The sequence below is a fragment of the Ochotona curzoniae genome, unplaced genomic scaffold, assembly GCF_017591425.1.
Source record: "Ochotona curzoniae isolate NIBS_2020 unplaced genomic scaffold, NIBS_Ocur_1.0 contig_605, whole genome shotgun sequence".
In the NCBI taxonomy this organism is placed as follows: domain Eukaryota; kingdom Metazoa; phylum Chordata; class Mammalia; order Lagomorpha; family Ochotonidae; genus Ochotona; species Ochotona curzoniae.
The window spans coordinates 5,630,960-5,648,896 of record NW_024466491.1 but is presented as its reverse complement, the minus strand read 5'-3'; the positions used below and the strand labels follow the sequence as shown (position 1 = coordinate 5,648,896).

The window sequence follows — 17,937 nt, the reverse complement described above, 5'->3', positions numbered from 1 at the left end:
CACGCTCCGCTCGCCCAGGGACCCCCCCCCCCCGGCCCTGCACGCTGCGGAAAGAGCCCACGCAGCTCCCCGCCTGGGACGCAGGCTCGGGGGCTGCCCCCCGCGCACACCACCTGCGCCGGTTCGCCGAGCCGCACCTGACCCAGCTGCACGTGGGCCGCGGGCTGCAGCCGCTTCTACCGCGCGCGCACCAGTTACGGGGTGCCCAGCACCCCCCAACACACACACAGCCCGCACCGTCCCCTCCACGCTGACATCCCGGCCCCGGGCCCCCTGTTGGTGTACAGCATTGGGGTGTCGCTGCTGTCCCCGGCGGAAGGCGCACCCCCACTTTTATGGCCCTCTGCTGGAATCAGGGGGCTGACAGTGGGTGGCTTCCCCTCCCCCACCACCACATCCTCCACGTCCCCCACAAAATGTGTTGGCAGAGGAGCGGGTCCGACACACCCACCCGACGCCCAGGGTGGTGGTCCCCTGGGGGCGGCACTGGTTGTCTGTGTTTACCATGCCCTGCAGGTGCGCGCGGGTAAACACGCGGTTCCCACGTGCGCGCACGTGTGCGCCAGGGCGCATGGAAGCTCGGCAGATGCCCGGGGCACGGAACCCCCCGACACACACCGTCCAGGCCACGGCTCTTTGTGGCTGCAAAGTGGCGGTTGTGTCGCCACCTCCCCGAGCCCCGCGTGGTGCCAAACTGCTCGCTGCCACCTCCGGGGAGGGGGACTGGTGTGTGTGTCGGCCGGGGGCCGCTTTCCCGCCACTGGCCGACATCCTTCCCCACCCCATCCACGCCAGCCCCCTTCCCAAGGCGGGGTGCAGGGACGCCCCCACTCCCTCCGCGCGCTCCGGGCCAGCGGGCAGGAGCCGCCCCGGAGATCCAGACGCGCGCAAAGGAAGCGCCGGGCTGAGCCGGCCCCAGCTCCGCCTCCCTGAGGGGCCTCTGCGAGGGAGGTCCGTCCCATTTCCTGTCCAGCAGGCCGCCCCCTCCCCCAGCTTCCTCTCCCGTCGCCGCCGCCCGCTGGTTCGAGGCCACCCTCGCCTCGCCGTCCCCACCAGGGCGCAGGGCGGACGTGGCTTGCCCTAGCCACGCAGGCTTTGGGTGACCGCTGGGCCTACCCTCGTGGGAACCTAGGGTGTGTGCGGGTATTTGAAGCGCCTGGGGTCAAGCGCATTTATCGAGCTCTTGCTGTATGCCGAGCTCTGATGGAAGGGGAGGAGGGGGGGGACCTGCTGCCCCTGTGGTGGAGCAGAGAATGCGATGGAAGAAGAGGCCGGGCTGGGGGGGGGGGGCTAGGGAGGACAAGCGAAGGCGACCTCGCTGGGAGTGGGAGGCGCCAACGAGCTGCAAAGGAGTGGGGGGGGGAGGCGCGCGGTTGTCATGGCAACGGGGAAGGCGCTCCCGAGACAGACCCTGGCTCCAGGGGTGTGGAGGAGCGCCCCCCATTCCTCGTCGGGGAAGCCAAGCCGCGCGTGCGCGCACCCCCAGTCTCTGAGTGCCGGGTGGGGCTGTGGGGGAGACGGAAGGCGCGGGGTTCAAGCCCCGCGGGTGCCAAGGCCCTGAGCGAGAGGATGAGATGGGGCGGGAGTGGCGGCTGGCTAGGGGCGCAGCTGCCGTGGGGCGCGAGTCAGGTGTTTCTCCTACACAAAAGGTGGGAAACAGGGACCCCCTCCCCGGCCGGGAAGGGAGGAAGGGAGTGGATTTGGATCCTGGAAGGTGACCACGTTTGGGCTCCCAAAAGGGTACCCCAAGATAGGCTCAGAGCCGGCCCTGGGGGGACGGCGCCCAGGACCTTTCCAACGCCCCCGGCCCTGGTTAGGGGGACCTGGGCTGCCGTAACGCAGGGGGGCGCCCCTCCCCCAGTTCCTGCGCGGCCCCTCCCCCTGCCGCCTCCTTTTTTTGTGCGCGGGTGGCGGGTGTGGGGGGGAGATGCTCCCGCCGCCTGGCGCGCCCTTCCGCTAGTTCCTGTCCTGGCCTGATTTTTTTCCCCTCCTGGCTCCTCTTCCCGTTCCCCTCCCCGCCCCAACCTTCCCCCCTTCCCTACCCCAGCTTCCTCCCCTGCGCCTCCTCCGCACGGCGGTGTGCGGGGCTGGGCCCTGCTGTGAAAGAGAACGCAGCCACGCTTCCCCTGACAGCTCGCGCCCCCTCCCCCGTGCACCTGCCTGGTCGGGGGTCGCAGGCAGGAGTTCTGGCGACCTATTCGTAGGAGGTGGAACCCCCCCCCCCACACACACACACACACACACACGCCCCGCCTGCCCATTCCCGGCGTTGGAGGCGGGAGCCGGGCTGCTGACCCCCACCCCACAGCTGTGCGTGGGCGGCCGCAGCTGGGAGCTTGGTGGCGCGGAGGGGCCTTCCTCCCTGGAGCTGTCATTATGGGTGATTTTGTGCAAGCAACACAAACATTAAAACCCAAACAGTGCAGAAAAGACCCGCACCGCACCGCACCGCACCCCCGAAGCAGTAAACAGCCAGAGTTGGGTGTAAAGGGGCGTGGGGGGGGAGAGAACAGCCAGAACACTGCAAAAAGGTGTGTGCTTGCGTCCCAGGTTTGCATGTCGGACACTCACCGGGACCAGCTTGGCGCTCGGTGACCTGGAAGCTGGGGGACATGAGAGGGCCAGGAGGGGCTTCTAAAGGGGCAGCGCGGGTTTGCAGGCCTCCCACCCCCGCGGCCGCCCTGCTTGGCCCAAGCCCGCTTGTCCTGCCCAGCTTCCAGCGCCTTCCGTGGCTCCTGCCCACCGCCTCCATACAACCAGCCACGGGGGTGGGGTGGACAGCATGAGGGATGCCGGGTCCCTGAAGGCAGCAGGTGGTCCACCCCTCCCCACCCGCCGCCTGCTCCCCTGCTGCGGGGCACCCCCTGTGGGACGGGCACCCCCTGTGGGACGGGCACCCCCTGTGGGACGGGCACCCCCTGTGGGACGGGCGCCCTGCGCCCCCGGGTTGCACGCGCGCCCTCCAGTGGACACAGGACCCGCGCACGCACGGCCGTGTCTGTGCCCCCCATTCGGTGGTCGTCGCCTTCTGCAGAGCTGGAAGTCCCCCCAACACACACACACACACACACACACACGCCCCTCTAGGCTTCCTGGGGTCACCTTCCTGTCACCCCCTGCCCACCCTCACCGCCTGCGGGTCGCGATTTACAGGGCTGGCACGGAGTACTCCCAGCAGCTGCCCGTGCTTGCTTGTTCCACAAGTTCATAAAAGGCCCTGAGCGGCAAGGCCGAGGCCTGGAGGCCCTTTCGGTGGCCGGCAGAGAGGCGAGACGCGGGGCTCCAGCAGAGCCTGCAGTCCCGAAGGCGGCGGCCACAGGAGGGCAGCAGAGCCTGCAAGCTGCAGGTGCAAGCGCCAGAGCTGGGTCAGCCCAAGGCCAGCAGCCAGGACCTCCGTCCAGACCGCCCTCCGGGGTGGCAGAGTCACCCCGCAGTGGATTCGAACTCTCTGCCCATGCCCACGCCGAAGGGGATGGCTCGAGCACCCCGGGCGTAATACCAAAGAAGCCGGATTGGAAAAGTGGAGCAGCCAGGACTCCAACCTGCTCTCACAGGAGGGATGCTGGTGTCCCACAGGCAGCTCAGCCCTCCACCGACCCTTGGAGCTGGGAAGTGACCCCAGGAAGCCCCCTCACGGGAGGGAAGGGGACTTCGGGGGGCACCCACAGTACGTGTTGTGCACCTTGGGTTCCCCCGACACTGGGGAAAGGGGTGGCAGCCTCCGCCACCAGCGGCTCAGAGCTGACCCCACAGAGAGCTGAGGGCCCTCACAGGCCCCTGCCAGCAGGAGACCCCAGGCCCCCCAAGGTAGGATGGAGGAGCCCCAGGCTTCCATTGGCTGCTTCATGCTTGGAGTGGCCGCAGCAGCCAGGGCAGGCTGGGGATGAACCCTCACCACGGGAGAGGACCAGGCGTCTTTGATTTAATTTGCATAAAGAAACCCTGGAACTTCTTCCAGGCAGGCTGGGCCGATACATTGATTGTTTGTTTTTTAAAGATGTATTTTATCTTTATTATTTTCCAGATATACAGAGAGGCGGAGAGACAGACAAGAAGATCTTCCATCTGCTGGTTCACTCCCCAAGCAGCCACAGCGGCCAGAGCTGAGCCGATCCGAAGCCAGGAGCCAGGAGCTTCTTCCGGGTCTCTGGTGCAAGTGCAGGGGCCTAAGGCTGTGGGCCGTCCTCCACTGCTTTCCCAGGCCACAGGCAGGGAGCTGGATGGGAAGTGGAGCAGCCGGGACTCAAACCATTGTCGCCCATATGGGATCCTGGCTCAAGGTGAGGACTTTTTAACCATTATGCAATCGCACCGGGCCCTTTCTTTTGAAGGCTTTATTTTCATTGGAAAGGCAGATTTACAAAGAGGAAGAGAAAGAGAAAGGTCTTCATTTTCTGGTTTACTGCTTTCCCAGGCCACAGGCAGGGAGCTGGATAGGATGTGGAACAGCCAGGACTTGAACTGGTGCCCATATGGGATGCTGGCACTGTAGGGTGGAGAGTTAGCCCACTGAGCCATCATGCCAGTTTTTTTTTTTTTCATTAAGTGTCTTATCAAGGTCGTGGGCAGCAAATGACAGGAAAGTCATCACGGCAGGCAGACGGGGGAGATGGGTACTGGAGGAGGGGACCTGGGGGAGAGGCTGCTGCAGGGGCGGCGCGCGTGTGTGTGCGCGCGCGTGTGTGTGAGAGAGAGAGCGAGCGAGCCAGGGAGACTGGCCCCTTGAGAAGGAGGAAGCCCTGAGATGAGGAAGTGACAGCCGGTGGCGGGTGGAGGCGCCCAGGGTCAGCAGCTCCGAGCCCAGGACTGTCCCCCGGGCTGTCACAGTGGAGTCCCCACGGAGCATGTGTCATGGTGGCCTCACTGCCCGGAAACCGAGTCCATGGACAGGTGTCTGGCACAGGCGAGGGGAGAGAGAGAGAGAAGAAGGGAGAGAGAGAGAGAGGAAGGGAGGAAGAGAGGAAGGGAGGGAGAGAGAGAGGAAGGGAGGAAGGGAGGGAGGGAGAGAGAGGGGATTAGCCATGTGCTGGTTCACTCTTCAGACGCCAGCTGCAGCCAGGCCCACTTCAGAAAGCCCGAAGCTCCATCCGGGTCTCCTGCATGGCTGTGGGCAGGGGTCCCCCAATCCCCCACCTGCCAGCCCAGGCCCCCTCCGCAGCTCAGCCCCTGAGCGTCCGGGTGGCCTTGGCTCAGCCAGTTCCCTGGCTGAGCCTGCAGCCCCAGGCTGAAGGGACATCCCTGGTCCAAAAAGAAAGCCTGCAGGACGCCTCCCGGGTCTCTGGCCCTGTTTGTGTCCCGCCATCCCAGAATGCAACACCCCTACCTCTCTGCCTGGGTGGTGTGCTATAGAATGAGGGAAAGGGGCCTGGTGTAATAGCATAGTGGCTAAAGTCCTCACCTTGAATGCACCAGGATCCCATATGTGCGCCAGTTCTAATCCCAGCAGCTCCACTTCCCATCCAGCTCCCTGCCTGTGGCCTGGGAAAGCAGTGGAGGACGGCCCAAAGCCTTGGGACCCTGCACCCGTGTGGGAGACCCGGAAGAGGCTCCTGGCTTCAGGTCGGCTCAGCTCCGGCCTTTGCAGCCACTTGGGGAGTGAACCAGCAGACGGAAGATCTTCTTCTCTGTCTCTCCTCCTCTCTGTGAATCTGACTTTCCAATAAGAACAAATAAATCTTAAAAAAAAAAAAAAAACAAACGAAGGAAAGAATGTGGGACAGGAGTGGTGCGGGGAAGGGTCAGGAAGCAGGGGGAGGCCAGGCAGCGGCAGCAACAGGGAAGTGGCCCGTGCCGCCCCTCCCCCGGCCCATGAGAACTGGAGGCAGGCTGGGGCGGGTCCAGCCCCCACTCCTGCTGCTTCCTCTTCCCTCACCCCGAGGTGCCCTGGGGTGCACCCAGGCCCGGCCGGCCAGCACCCAGGTCTGCAGCCCATGTGCCCGCAGCGCTGGCCGCCCCCACCCCCCGTGTGGGGTGACCCACCGTGCAGCACCCCTGCGTGGAAGTGTGGAGGGGTGAGATGGGGAGGAGGGTGGTGGGCTGCTGGCCTGGGTCAGGGGTAACGGGGTTGCAGCCCCCCTCCCTGGCTCAGACATTATCCCTACAGCCCCCCTTCTTGTCCCAGACCCCACCAGAGCCTGGGGGTGCCGGTGGGGTGTGCGGGGTGGGAGTACCTGTTATTTGCATATGGCCCCATCTTAGCCAATCAGAGCTTCCAGAATGTTTCATGGGCGGGGCCCAGGTCAAGTTTAAAAGTGCTGGGAAAAGAGGCAGGGCCTGGAGCAAGGAGGAGGGCAGCCAGCGGCCGGGTTAGGGCGCCCATTGCCCAGCCCAGGAAGACTGAGGGCCAGCCCCAGGCAGAGCTGGGGCAGGACGGCGGCAGAGGCTGCAGCAGCGGCCTGAGCTAGGACCATAATAAACTTAGCAGGTTTGGGGTCAGGGTTAAGTTTCCGCTTGGAGTATCTCTTGCAGTTTGCTTGAATGGGGGTGGCCCCGGGCAGGCTGCTGCCGCCACGGCCACCGCCTCTGCTGCTGTCACTGCTGCTGCTACAGGTGCCAGGAGGCCACGGGTCCGAGTCGGATTGCCTTTCTCCCAAAACCTGGAACTGGAGCGGCTCATTTTCCCACACTTGCCTGAACTTGACTGGCCTGGATTTGAACCTGCCACAGAAAGACCAGATGCTGAACGCCCCGCAGCTGCAGGTGCTCCATCTGTCCGGGACGGGCCTGCAGGAGCTCCCGCCGCCTGCCTTCTTCGCCCACCTGCAGCAGCTGCGGGTCCTGTGGGCGACGGACAACGTGCTGCGCCATGCCGACGGGGCGCTGGCCGCCCTGTGCCACCTTGACCTCAGGGCGGACTGCAGCTGTGTGCTCACCACCTGGCATGAAGTGCGGCTGGGCAACTGCTCTGGCCAGCAGCCGCCCCTGCAGTGCCGGCTGGGGGGCATCGCTGGACCTTGGTACAACCTTTCCAGTTTCCTGGAGACAGACTGCGGCCCTGGCCTTGCCCCGGCTGCCGTTGGAGCAGCGGTGGCCGGCGGTGGCCTGCTGCTGCTGACGCTGGCCGTGCTGGGCCCGCTGCTGGCTCGGAGACAATGGCTGCGGCGCTCGGGCCATGGGGACCTGAACAAGGCCTGGACCGGTGCTCGGGATGAGGCGGGGCCTGGCTCGAGGCAGCAGCAGCTGTACAGCCCGGGTATCCGGGCCCCAGTGGCCACCCCTCCTGGCTCCCCCTCGGCGACAGAAGTTCCTGACTATGAGAACATGGTCCTGGGGCAGCCGCCTGTGGCCGGGTGAGTGACCGAGGTGGGTTGGGGGTGGCGAGCAGGACAATGGGGCCCCCACGCTGTTGCTGCTGGTCTCACACAAAGTGTGGCTTGCCCCTCCTCAGTCTGCCTGTCTGTAAATGGGTGGGCAGCCGTCCGTGCCCTCAGCCCTCTCTCCAGTGAACTCGCTCTCACGGGGTGGGCCGAGCGTCCCCTCGGTGACCTTGCAATACACTTTGTGGGTGTCACCTCTGACAGGGGAGTCAGGCCTCCTCTGCCCCAGCTGTTAACTTCTCATCTGCTGCAGTGAAATGGGCGGGGGCGGCCTCTTCCCCCGCCCAACCTGCACACACACACACACACACACACACACACACACACACACACACACACAGGTGCCACCTGCTGCTGGCTGGCAAGGCTCTGCCCTCTCCTCCCCCACAGTGGAGTCTGGGGTCTTTATGGGGGAAGTCCTCTTTTGGGGGGGTTGGAGGGAGCCAGGTCACAGCCAGAACCAAAGGCATGGGGGAGGGGGCTGCTAAGAAGAGCATGCCTATGTAAAGCAGATGCAAATCGGGGCTGGAAACGGGAAGTGGTCCCCCTGGGGTGGGGACAGGCACGGGACTGCCCGAGTCCTGCATGGCTCGGCTCCATCCCCCCACAATCACCGCCCTCCCCACTCTCGGGCCTCCGGAAGATGCCCGTGGGATGCACGGGGTGCATGGGCCCTTCCCCAGCCTGCGCTTGTGCAGGGAGCAAACCCCGATTGTTCTGTGTGTGGGGGGGGTCATACTAACGTGTGACTGACTGAAGGCCGTCCCCCCCCAGCGGGAAGCTGGGAGTCTCCCACGACACATCTGTGTGTGTGTGTGTGTCCACGCGCGTCCCACACACAGCATAAACACCCAGGACTCAAAGCGCTCCTCTTCCCCACCCCCGCGTGTCCCCGCAGGGCCCACCCCTCGGAGGACAGCGACTTCTACATGAACTACACCGGCGACGGCACCGACAACCAGCCCGTGTACTGCAACCTGCACACGCTGGCACGGGCCTCGCTGGACGAAGATGATTACATGGTGGCCGGGAGCCACTGACCTCGGCTGCGGGGTCACTGCGGGGGGTGGGGGAGTCAAGGCAGTTCCACTTCCCCTGCCCCCTAACAGACTCACAGCACAGGGAGTCAGTCACTGCACCCACTCCAGCCCCATGCACCATCTCCCTGCTGTCTGTGTGCACGTGGTGCTCAATAAATGCTTGGGGTTGGCAGTGGCATTGGGCTCTGGCTTCCTGGCAGTGGGGGCTGCATCTCTCGCCCCCCACGCCCCGGTTCTCTTTACCCAGCCGGCCCTAGGAAGGGCGGCTGCCTCCCTCCCTCACACACACATATGCCCTCCGTAACGCCACCTCGCACCCAGGTGCTGTCAGCCCTGCCGCCTCCTTCCGCTCCGGAAAACTGTGTTTCCTGGTTTCCCCCCTAACTTTTGTTCCTTCTCCAGAGCTGAGGGGGAGGGGCGACACTTGATGTCACCTTCCTGTTTTTTTTTTTTTTTAACTTTTCCCCTCCCTGGGCAGGATTGGGGAACCAGAGCTTGCCCTGGATCGGAAGTGGAGCAGGCTGGACTCAAACTGGTGCCCATGTGGGACGGTAGCACTGCAGGTTGCAGACTAACCCCGCTCCACCACGGCACCCCCTCTCCACATGCGTGAAAATATATTCCTCCACTTATTGATTCCTCACTGCTCTTTTTGTATGAAAGACCAGAGGCAGGGTGAATGGGAGTCTAGGTGCCACCACACCCGGGGTGCAGTGGGGGCCAGAAACCCAAGCCCCCCACTGCAGCGTCTGGAGGTCACCCCATCACCCCCGTCTCTAAGCTCCTCCCCTCACCCCGTCCACAGATTGGGGTGGGGGCAGGGTTCCTACACCTGCTGAGAGGTTTTCTTTTTTAAAAATTTTATTACTAGAGTCTTAAATAAATACACGTTCTGGGAAACCAAATGCCCTCCCCACCTGCACATCCCCCAGACAGATCAACCCCAATAAGTTAATAATAAATAAAAACATAAATACAAGGGTTGGGACAGGAGTGGATGGGTAGGTGGGTGTGGCAGCCCATTGCTCACACGCGGCCCACCGAGGCCAGGCCGAGGAGCGGGCTCACACGCAGTGGCAGGCCTTGGCCAGGACGTCGTCGTAGGTCTGCAGGGACACGCCGCTGTCCGTCTTGTGCAGCAGTACCACGGGCTCGTAGCTGGCGGGCACGCAGCAGGGCGCGGGCACCGAGTCGGGCCGCAGGCGGTGTAGGCGCTCCTTGATCTGGGCGTGCGTGTTGGCCGTGCGGTGCAGGTGCGGGCACTGGCCCACGCACACGCCCACCTGCAGCTCGCGCGGGGACAGCACCCAGTCGCTCCAGCCCAGCTCGTGCAGGGACGCGCGCACGCGGTGCAGGCGGCAGCAGCGCCCGGGGCCCAGCGGGCAGTCGTCGTCCTGTCCAGCGCCGGCTCGGATGCTGCGACCCCGGCGCCTGGGGCTGCGGGTCGGCGGGTGCAGCTCCCGCACCCGGGGCTGCGCGCTCAGGGACGCGTTCACGCGCGACGCCCCGCGTGCTCCCGGGCCGAGCTGCCTCGGCAGCCGCCGCGTCCCATCCCAAGTCCAGGGCGCGCGGTGCAGGCGGCGGGTCGCCTCGGGGTCGGCCTGGCTCATCTCGGCCCCGGAGACTCGCGCTGTGGGAGGAGAGGAGAGACCGGTCACTCGGGGGAGTGGGGTGGCCACCGGGGGCCCCGCAGCTGCCCTCGCCAAGGACGGGGTCGGTGGGCAGGGAGTGGGCGAGCTGCAGGTGGGCTGCTTCCCGTCGCCCACCCCACAGCCTGCCTGCAGGTGCCTGCCGCTCCCCGCGCGTACAAGAAAAACTTTGAAATCCACGCGCTCACACGCAGAGTCCTGAAAGTTGTGCAAAATGCACTAAGTGTGGATTTCAACATTTTTTTTGGTTCTTTTTTCCCCTAGCTTTTCATCACATGCTCTTGGGTGAACTCAACACCACGCTTGCACAAGGAAAAAAAAAATATATATGGCACCAAAGTTGCTTCCATTGTGCACAAACTGTTGGGGGGGGCTCCGCCGGTCATGTCTCGCTGGCCCCCGGCGGATGTTTCTTTTTGGGGATTTGACTGGGGGACGGGCAGGGCCCAGGGAGGCCAGCGCCCCCTCCCCGGGCCCCACGTCACCCCACTCCCACCCCCAGCCGCCCCTGGGGGCGCGGCGACGGCAGAGATCCGCGCTCCAGGAGTGGAGCCGCGCCCTCCGCCCGGGCACCTGCTGCGCGTGACCGGGGAGCAGTGACAGGTGATTGCATCAGGGCCTGGAAACCGGCTTCAGCAGGTTCTGCCCACCCCCACCCCACCCTTCCTCGCGATGTTGGGGGGCGACAGAGGCCACGCCACCCCCTTGGGACTCTGCTTCCTCACCTACAAACCAGGAGAGGGGCGTGGGGTGGACCTACTCCTCGCTCACGCCCGCCCACCCCCTGCTGTCGCGGCAGACCTCTGTTCCCGCCCAATTTGCAGATGGGGAAACTGAGGCAGCGTGTCCGGCCACGCGGCTGGGGATGGGGGGCGGAGCACTCACGTTTTGGGGTGAGCGTGCGCGCGGCGGCGGGGTCCTCGTGGGTCCGGTTGGCCCGCAGCCGCACGGTGGCCAGCAGGTGCTCGAAGCGTTTCCGCAGCTCCCGGACTTGGGCGGCGACGGCGGCCTGGGTGTCCCCCGAGGGTCGCGTGGACCCCGGCGCTGGCCACGACAGGAGCAGCAGCAGCAGCAGGAGCAGGCGCGCGCAGGCGGCGGCTCGCGGGGAGCGCTGTCCGGCCATGGCTGCTGCGGGAGCTGCGAGCTGGAGAGGCTGCAGGGCCGGCGCGGCCGCGTGCCTTTATAGTCCCCGGACTTCGGCCGCGTCCGCCCCCGGCGGGGCGGGCAGTGTGTGCGCGCGCGTGTGTGTGTGCCTCTGTGCGTGTGTGCGCGCGTGTGTGTGTCTCTGTGCGTCTGTGCGTGTGTGCGCGCGTGTGTGTGCGCCTCTGTGTCTGTGTGCGTGTGTGTGCGCGCGCCTCCAGCCTCCCAGCCGGCCTGTGTCCCGTCCCTGCCCGGCCGCCTGTTCCATGGTCCGTGGCCGTGGCCCGTGGGGCAAAGACGTTTGCAGGGGCGAGGGGGGCAGCAGGGTAGGGGGACACCCCAACTACATGATCCATGGCGGACCGACCGGACCGAGCCGGGCAGGGTGAGGGGGCATCTGGGAACGGCCTCTGCTTGTGGCTGCAGTTTTTCTGCTTGGAAGGCAAAGGGGGGTAGGAGGGGAGGGCAAAAGACCAGAAATTAATAATAATAATAATAAAAAGGCTTGTCCCTGGGTGTCTCCACTGCAGGAACCCAGAGGTTGTTCTGTAGTGTGTGAGGGGGGCCTTCTGTGAGGACAGAGATGGGAGACACTGCTGCAGGTGGAGAACTCCTATGTACCCTTCAAAACCCTACCCAGAAGGCCTGGATCATAGCGGGGAGGGTTAGGGGGTCCCCATCTCACAGCCACCACATGGTTTGACAAGCAGGAGCAGTGTGTGAACCCACCCAACCACCCCCAGCCTTCTAGAAAGTTCCATGAGACCCGGCCAGGCTGCAAGCTCAGCCTGTGTTTGTATGTGTGCTCTGGGTGAACAGTAGGCGCTGGAGCAGTGCACCTGCTCCCGAGGCCGTGGGTTCTGCTACGGTCAGTCCAGTGCTCGGGGCAGGGGATGGCGGGGCTGGACCGCTCTTAGCCCTGCCCGCCCCCACGTAGCAGGTGTCTTAAAAACAGATGTCATCATGACTAAGTGTGTCCCCTCCTCCCAAGCCCCCCTCCCCCCAAGCCCCCCTCCCAGGGAAGCACGGCCCCGGGTGACCTTGGCCAGGCATGAAAGGCTACCGGGAGAGGCCCGGGCGGAAGGCCCAGTGCTCTGGCCACCCAGCCAGGATCAATAACAGAGAAGAGCGAGGCCACTGCCCGCTGGGCTCCAGGCAGGGCGGGTGCTGGAGGTCTGTGGGCCTGTGGGCAAGGGGGCTTCTTATTTTTCATGTTTATGAATTACAGAGAGAGAGGAGACAGAGAGATGGTTCATTTAGCATCCCCAAACGCCCCCAACAGCCAGGGCTGGGAGGCAGCAGCTCAGTTCAGATCTCCCACGTGGGTGGCGGGGGCCCATAGCGCGTGCCTGGACCATGCGGGGCCATCAGCGGGGAGCTGGGCGGCAGGTGCATGCCACAACACCTGCACATCCCCTCGCTGCCCCCTCACCCTGCGCAAGGCTGTGGGGAGGATGGGCTGGGCATGGGGGCTGGCAGAGAGCGAGGTTGTGCTGGCTTTGCCGTGTGGCTGGGGGGAGACTCCTCAGGGTCCCCGTGCAGCGGGACCAAGGGCACCCACTTGGAGGAAGGGTGACGAATCCCCTTGGGTCACCATTGTTTTGGCAGCAGCCCCACGCCCTACGTGGGCCCCGGAACCCAGAAACGAGGGAACTTGAAAGGGTTTACAGGGGAAGGGGACCTTGTGGGATGCTGATCTGAAGCCAGGAGCCAGGAGCCTCTCCCGGGTCTCCCCCGCGGGTGCAGGGTCCCAAGGCTGTGGGCCGTCCTCCACTGCTTTCCCAGGCCACAGGCAGGGAGCTAGGTGGGAAGTGGGGCAGCCGGGATTAGAACCGGTGCCCATATGGGATGTTTGCACATGCAAGGTGAGGGTTTGTCCTCGAGCCATCTACCAGGGCCTAGGAAGGTGTCTGGGGGGGGGGGGAGAAAAAGGGGGGAAAAAAAAGGGAAGAAATAGGCAAAGAAACAAACCAAAAAACCACCAAAGAAAGAGGCAGAGAAGACACGTGGCAAGCCCGAGCCTGTCCACTCCACGCCCCGTGCCGTGCCTCCCCTTCTCGGGACAACCACATCTCCAATTTCCATTCTTCCACACCGTAAGCAAAAAGGTCCCCGCCGCCTCCTCCAGGAAGCCTGCACTCCCCGCCCGCATCCCCTCCCCACAGTCCCCAGCTTATCCCACCCCGCCCCCAGCCTGGCTCCAAGGTTGGGGGAAGGCCCCCTTTCCTCCCCCAGGCTGGTGGGGTGGGGTGGGATGGGGGGCTCGGCCGAACTCTGGGCGTGGAGGGGCAGGGTTCTTGGCTGCCCCAGACACAAGGTGGCAGGGAGTCAGGGACCTGGTGGGGGAATGTGGGAATACCAGGCTCGCAGCTGGGAACACTGCACTGGTGGTGAGGGGTGGCGGCGGCCAGGCGGGGGTGAAGGCTGGAGGTGGGGGGACTCCCAGCTGCCCAGCTTGGGGCACCCCTGGGTTCTGAGTGCTCAAAAAAAAAAAAGCATCTGCTCACGACCCTTGGGGGCTGCACCTGTTCACGCAGCTCACACTCACGCCCATTGTACAGCTACAAAGACTGAGGCCCTGGCCTCACACAGGTGGCCTGGGACTCCTGGGGGAGCCAGGGGGTCTCACACCCCCTAACCAGCAGCAGGGAGGCGGCGAGCTGACAGGTGGTTGTTCTGCCCGGCGGTCACCTGCCTGTTACCTCTCATTACCTCCCAGGTATGAGGCACCTTGCGAAGGAACTCGGAAGGAGCAGCTTGGGCAGGACGCGAGGGCAGGGCGTGAGTCAGCACAGCCCGGCTGCTGTGTCATGTTCGTGGAAAGACCTAAAGTCCGTTTCCATGACTTGAAGAACACAGAAGCAGAGAAGGGAGACGCCCCGACACGCGAGCCCATCGCTGGTCCACCCCCGCCAGGCCGCCCACCAGGCTGCAGCGTCCAGGAGCCGGGAGCTCCATCGGCGTGTCCCACGTGGGCAGCGGGGGTGCTTGAGCTGTCAGCACGCATGTGCAGGGGCTGGACCCAGGGGCTCCCGCGCGGGGGGCAAGGTCTGAGCGACCGGGCTACGCGCCTGCTCCCGATGCACATTCTGATCCTCCCTCATCCGGAGACGTCCACAAAGCTGCTCTTCAGACGAGCTTCTGCTTCTAGAAGCTTCCTGACCCCGGGGGGAATGTGTGGGGCTGCCTCGTAGAGGGCGTGTCTGCCCTGTGGTTTGCCGACTACTCGGGGTCTTTCCTTCAAAGCCAAGGTGACAAATGATGGTGTCGTTGGGCACTTGTGGCAGGGGAGGGGGTTGGCTGCCACACCCCTTTTCCTTGCTGTGTAATATTCTAACGGTGCAGGCAACACTGCCCACTAGTGGGCATCTGTCTCTTTAAGGCCAGATCCCAATGCCAAGCTCATTTCCTTTAAGGAATTTGCCCAAGGGGCCACTGGCACCTGGGTAACCCCTGACAGGCGCCTGGGCGGGGAGGGGAGCGGGTGGGAGGCCGGGTGGGGGAAGAGGGAGAGAAACTGCCATGGGCCGGGAGGGGAAGGGTTCCACTTGAGCAGGCTGTGGAATGCGACCCCCAGGCCCACTTGGCTGGGCTACCCGGAATCTTTACTCAATGACCTCATGGCCGATCTCGTGGCTGCCGGGGCGGGCAGGCAGCCACCGATGAGCTCAGAGGCCGCGAGCTGCCCGGGCTGGGTGTCCGCCTCGGGGAAGGGCAGGCTGGCGTGCGGACACGGCTCGGGCCACTTTCCCGGCCTGGCCGGGGCCCAGGCCTCCAGCTGCCCAGGAATGCCTCTCTCCCAGCTCATCTGCGCCCAGGCCTGCTGCTTGCACGCGAGGACAGGGCACGGCGGCCCTGACGGGCGAGAGGGGTTTGGGACTTTCGTCCGGGCGGAGGAGGCCGCTGTTTACCCTGCGGACAGCATCATGTGACCGAAACTGGGGCAGCGGGGGGCATGCCCGGACATCGTGCCCGTGAGAGCTCTTCACCTGCTGACTTCAACCCCAAGTGGCCACAGCAGCTGGAGCTGAGCCGATCCAAAGCCAGGAGCCAGGAGCCTCGTCCGGGTCTCCCATGCGGGTGCAGGGTCCCCAGGCTGTGGGCCGTCCTCCACTGCTTTCCCAGGCCACAGGCAGGGAGCTGGATGGGCAGTGGAGCAGCTGGGACATGAACTGGTGCCCCTATGAGATCCCGGTGTATGCAAGGTGATGACTTTAGCCACTAGGCTACAGTGCCGGGACCCCTATTTATCTCTTAAACCCCAGCTCCCATGCCCTGTCTCCCAGCATGCCTTCGTCTGCTCCCCCCCTGCCCCGCCCACCCGAGGGACGTCCTGGGAGCCCCCGCCGACTCTTGACCACAGAGACAGGGCTGGGGGCAGCGGTGTGCAGGTGTGCAGCTATTGACCCCGCCCCCGCCCCAAGCCGCAGCCTTGTCGGGGACACAGCCCTGTCACATGGTCAGACTGGGAGGTCAAAGCCAGTGTGGTTACAGCTGCGGGGGCCTGGCGGGGGAGGGGTCTTATTTCCCTTCAGTGTGGGGGGAACGGGGGCCCCGGATATCATTTCTGAGCTGGCGTCCACCTCAGCCTGTGCTTTTCTTCATAACCTTCTTGGATTTTCTCTCCTCTTCCACTTAGGGGCGCCTGGCATGTGCGGACGGGCTGGCGGGGGAGGCAGTGTGGAGCAGCTAGCTAAGCCCCAGCTCGGGGTGCCGGCATCGCCTGTGGGAGAGCCCGCATCGGCTGTGGGACAGCCCGCACCGCTTCCCATCCGGCTCCGGCTCGCGCAGCAGCTGCAGGGCCAAGCGGCCAGGTCACCCTCACCCACACGGGAGATCCCAGCAGAGCCCCTGGCTCCTGGCTTCTGCCCGGCCCAGTCCTGGCTGCTGGGCGCATTTGGGGGCAGAGCAGCGCATGGGCAATATTTCTCTCTCTGCCATTTTCAAATACTAAAAAAAAAAAAAAAAAAAATCTTCGGGCCCAGCATGGTAGCCTTGCTTTGCGTGCACCAGGATCCCACAGGGGCGCCGGTCCTAATCCCGGCTGCTCCACTTCCCACCCAGCTCCCTGCCTGTGGCCTGGGAAAGCAGTGGAGGACGGCCCACAGCCTGGGGACCCTGCACCCGCGGGGGAGACCTGGAAGAGGCTCCTGGCTCCTGGCTTCGGATTGACTCAGCTCTGGCCATTGCAGCCATTTGGGGAGTGAACCAGCAGGTGGAAGATCTTTCTGTCTCTCCTCTTCTCAATATATATCTGCCTTTCCAATAAAATAAAAAAAATCTAAAAAATATATTTCACACACACACACACACACACACACACACGGAAGCCTTGTTCCCAGGCGGGATCGGCGCTGGCCGCGTCCACATCGTAAAACATGAAGCCGCTCAAATCAGCAACAACAATCACGATAAAACCCTGTCACGTCAGGAGGAAGCGGAGGGCAGACGCGACCTTGAACCGGCAGCAGAAAGGAAATCATAAAGATAGGCGAGAAGATAAAGAGCAGGGCGAGGTGCCAGGAAGCCGCGGTGTCGGGAGGCCGTCGGAGGGACCGGCCTGTGGCTGCCCCGGCGCAGGGAGGCCAGGCGAGAGCTGGACTGAGCAGGACAGAGGGCCACCGCCGAGGCCACAAAAGCCAGGCGGGCATGAGGCTCTCCAAGCAGCTCCCTTCCCCTGGGGGCGAGGGGGGCAGCCTGAGAAACACATCTCATGGGGCCGCAAGATACGAAGAGCTGCCAGCTGTCACCAAAAAAACTTTCCGCGTCCGGTGCGGTGGCCTAGCGGCTAAAGTCCTTGCCTTCAATGCACCGGGATCCTATATGGGTGTCAGTTCTAATCCCGGCTGCCCCACTTCCCACCCAGCTCCCTGCCTCTGGCCTGGGAAAGCAGTGGAGGACGGCCCAAAGCCTGGGGACCCTGCACCCGCGTGGGAGACCCGGGAGAGGCTCCTGGCTCCTGGCTTCGGATCAGCTGCCGCACCAGCCGTTGTAGTCACTTGGGGAGTGAACCAGCAGATGGAAGATCTTCCTCTCCGTCTCTCCTCCTCTCTATAGATCTGACTTTGCAATAAAAATAAATAAATCTTAAAAAAAAAAAAAACTTCCCACAAACAACAGCTAGCGGCGCTGCTGGCGGACGCTTCAGCCACTGCCTGGGCCAGGCTGCAGCAACTGGGCAATTGTTTCCTATCCTCTGTCCACACCAGCATGGGCTGGGCCAGGGCTAAAACTGGGAGCTGATAGCTTCATCCAGGCCCCCCACGTGGGTGGCTGGGACCCCACAACGTGAGCCAGCACCCGCCACCTGCCAGGGTGCGCACCAGCAGAGAAGCCGGGATTCGAACCCAAGGACTCCCGAGTCGGCGCCTGCACTACGAGGCCTGGGACCCACTGGTTTTCATCCCAGGAATGGAACCTTACACTGACCTCGATCTTAGAAACCCCAGGGTCCGGCGTGGGAGTTCAGCCAGCTAACCCTTTGCCTGTGAAGCAACATCCGCTGGGACGGCGGTTCGAGTCCCGACGGCTCCACTTCCAATCCTGATTCCTTGCTAAGGGGCCTGGGAGAGCAGAGGAGGACGGCCCGAGCCAGGGGCCTGGGAGAGCACTGGGAGACCTTTAAATGTCCCCCAAGCTTTTCCATGGCGGGTGGCGGGTTAGGCGCCTGGCGAGGCATCCCCCAGCGCCCGCCTGCCTCTCCTCCGATGAGACACGCTCACTCGGTCCCACATTTCTTTTCCTCTTTTCCCGGTCGCGGGCAGCTCGGGAACCACTGGGCAGTCAGTCACG

At 64.2% G+C, this 17,937-nt stretch overlaps 2 protein-coding genes across 2 annotated transcripts; one reads left to right on the top strand and one right to left on the bottom strand.

Annotated features, from left to right (window-relative positions):
* The first annotated feature begins 6,191 nt into the window (after positions 1-6,191).
* Positions 6,192-8,988, top strand: LRRC25 (leucine rich repeat containing 25). Its single transcript, XM_040990903.1, has 2 exons — positions 6,192-7,289; positions 8,215-8,988. Exons 1-2 carry the CDS (start codon positions 6,478-6,480, stop codon positions 8,354-8,356), a joined length of 954 nt encoding a protein of 317 aa, XP_040846837.1. The 5' UTR covers positions 6,192-6,477; the 3' UTR covers positions 8,357-8,988.
* Positions 8,989-9,215: 227 nt separating this feature from the next.
* GDF15 (growth differentiation factor 15) lies at positions 9,216-10,352 on the bottom strand. Its single transcript, XM_040990952.1, has 2 exons — positions 10,194-10,352; positions 9,216-9,986 (listed from the first exon to the last, which is right to left on the bottom strand). Exon 2 carries the CDS (start codon positions 9,964-9,966, stop codon positions 9,421-9,423), a length of 546 nt encoding a protein of 181 aa, XP_040846886.1. The 5' UTR covers positions 9,967-9,986; positions 10,194-10,352; the 3' UTR covers positions 9,216-9,420.
* Positions 10,353-17,937: the final 7,585 nt, after the last annotated feature.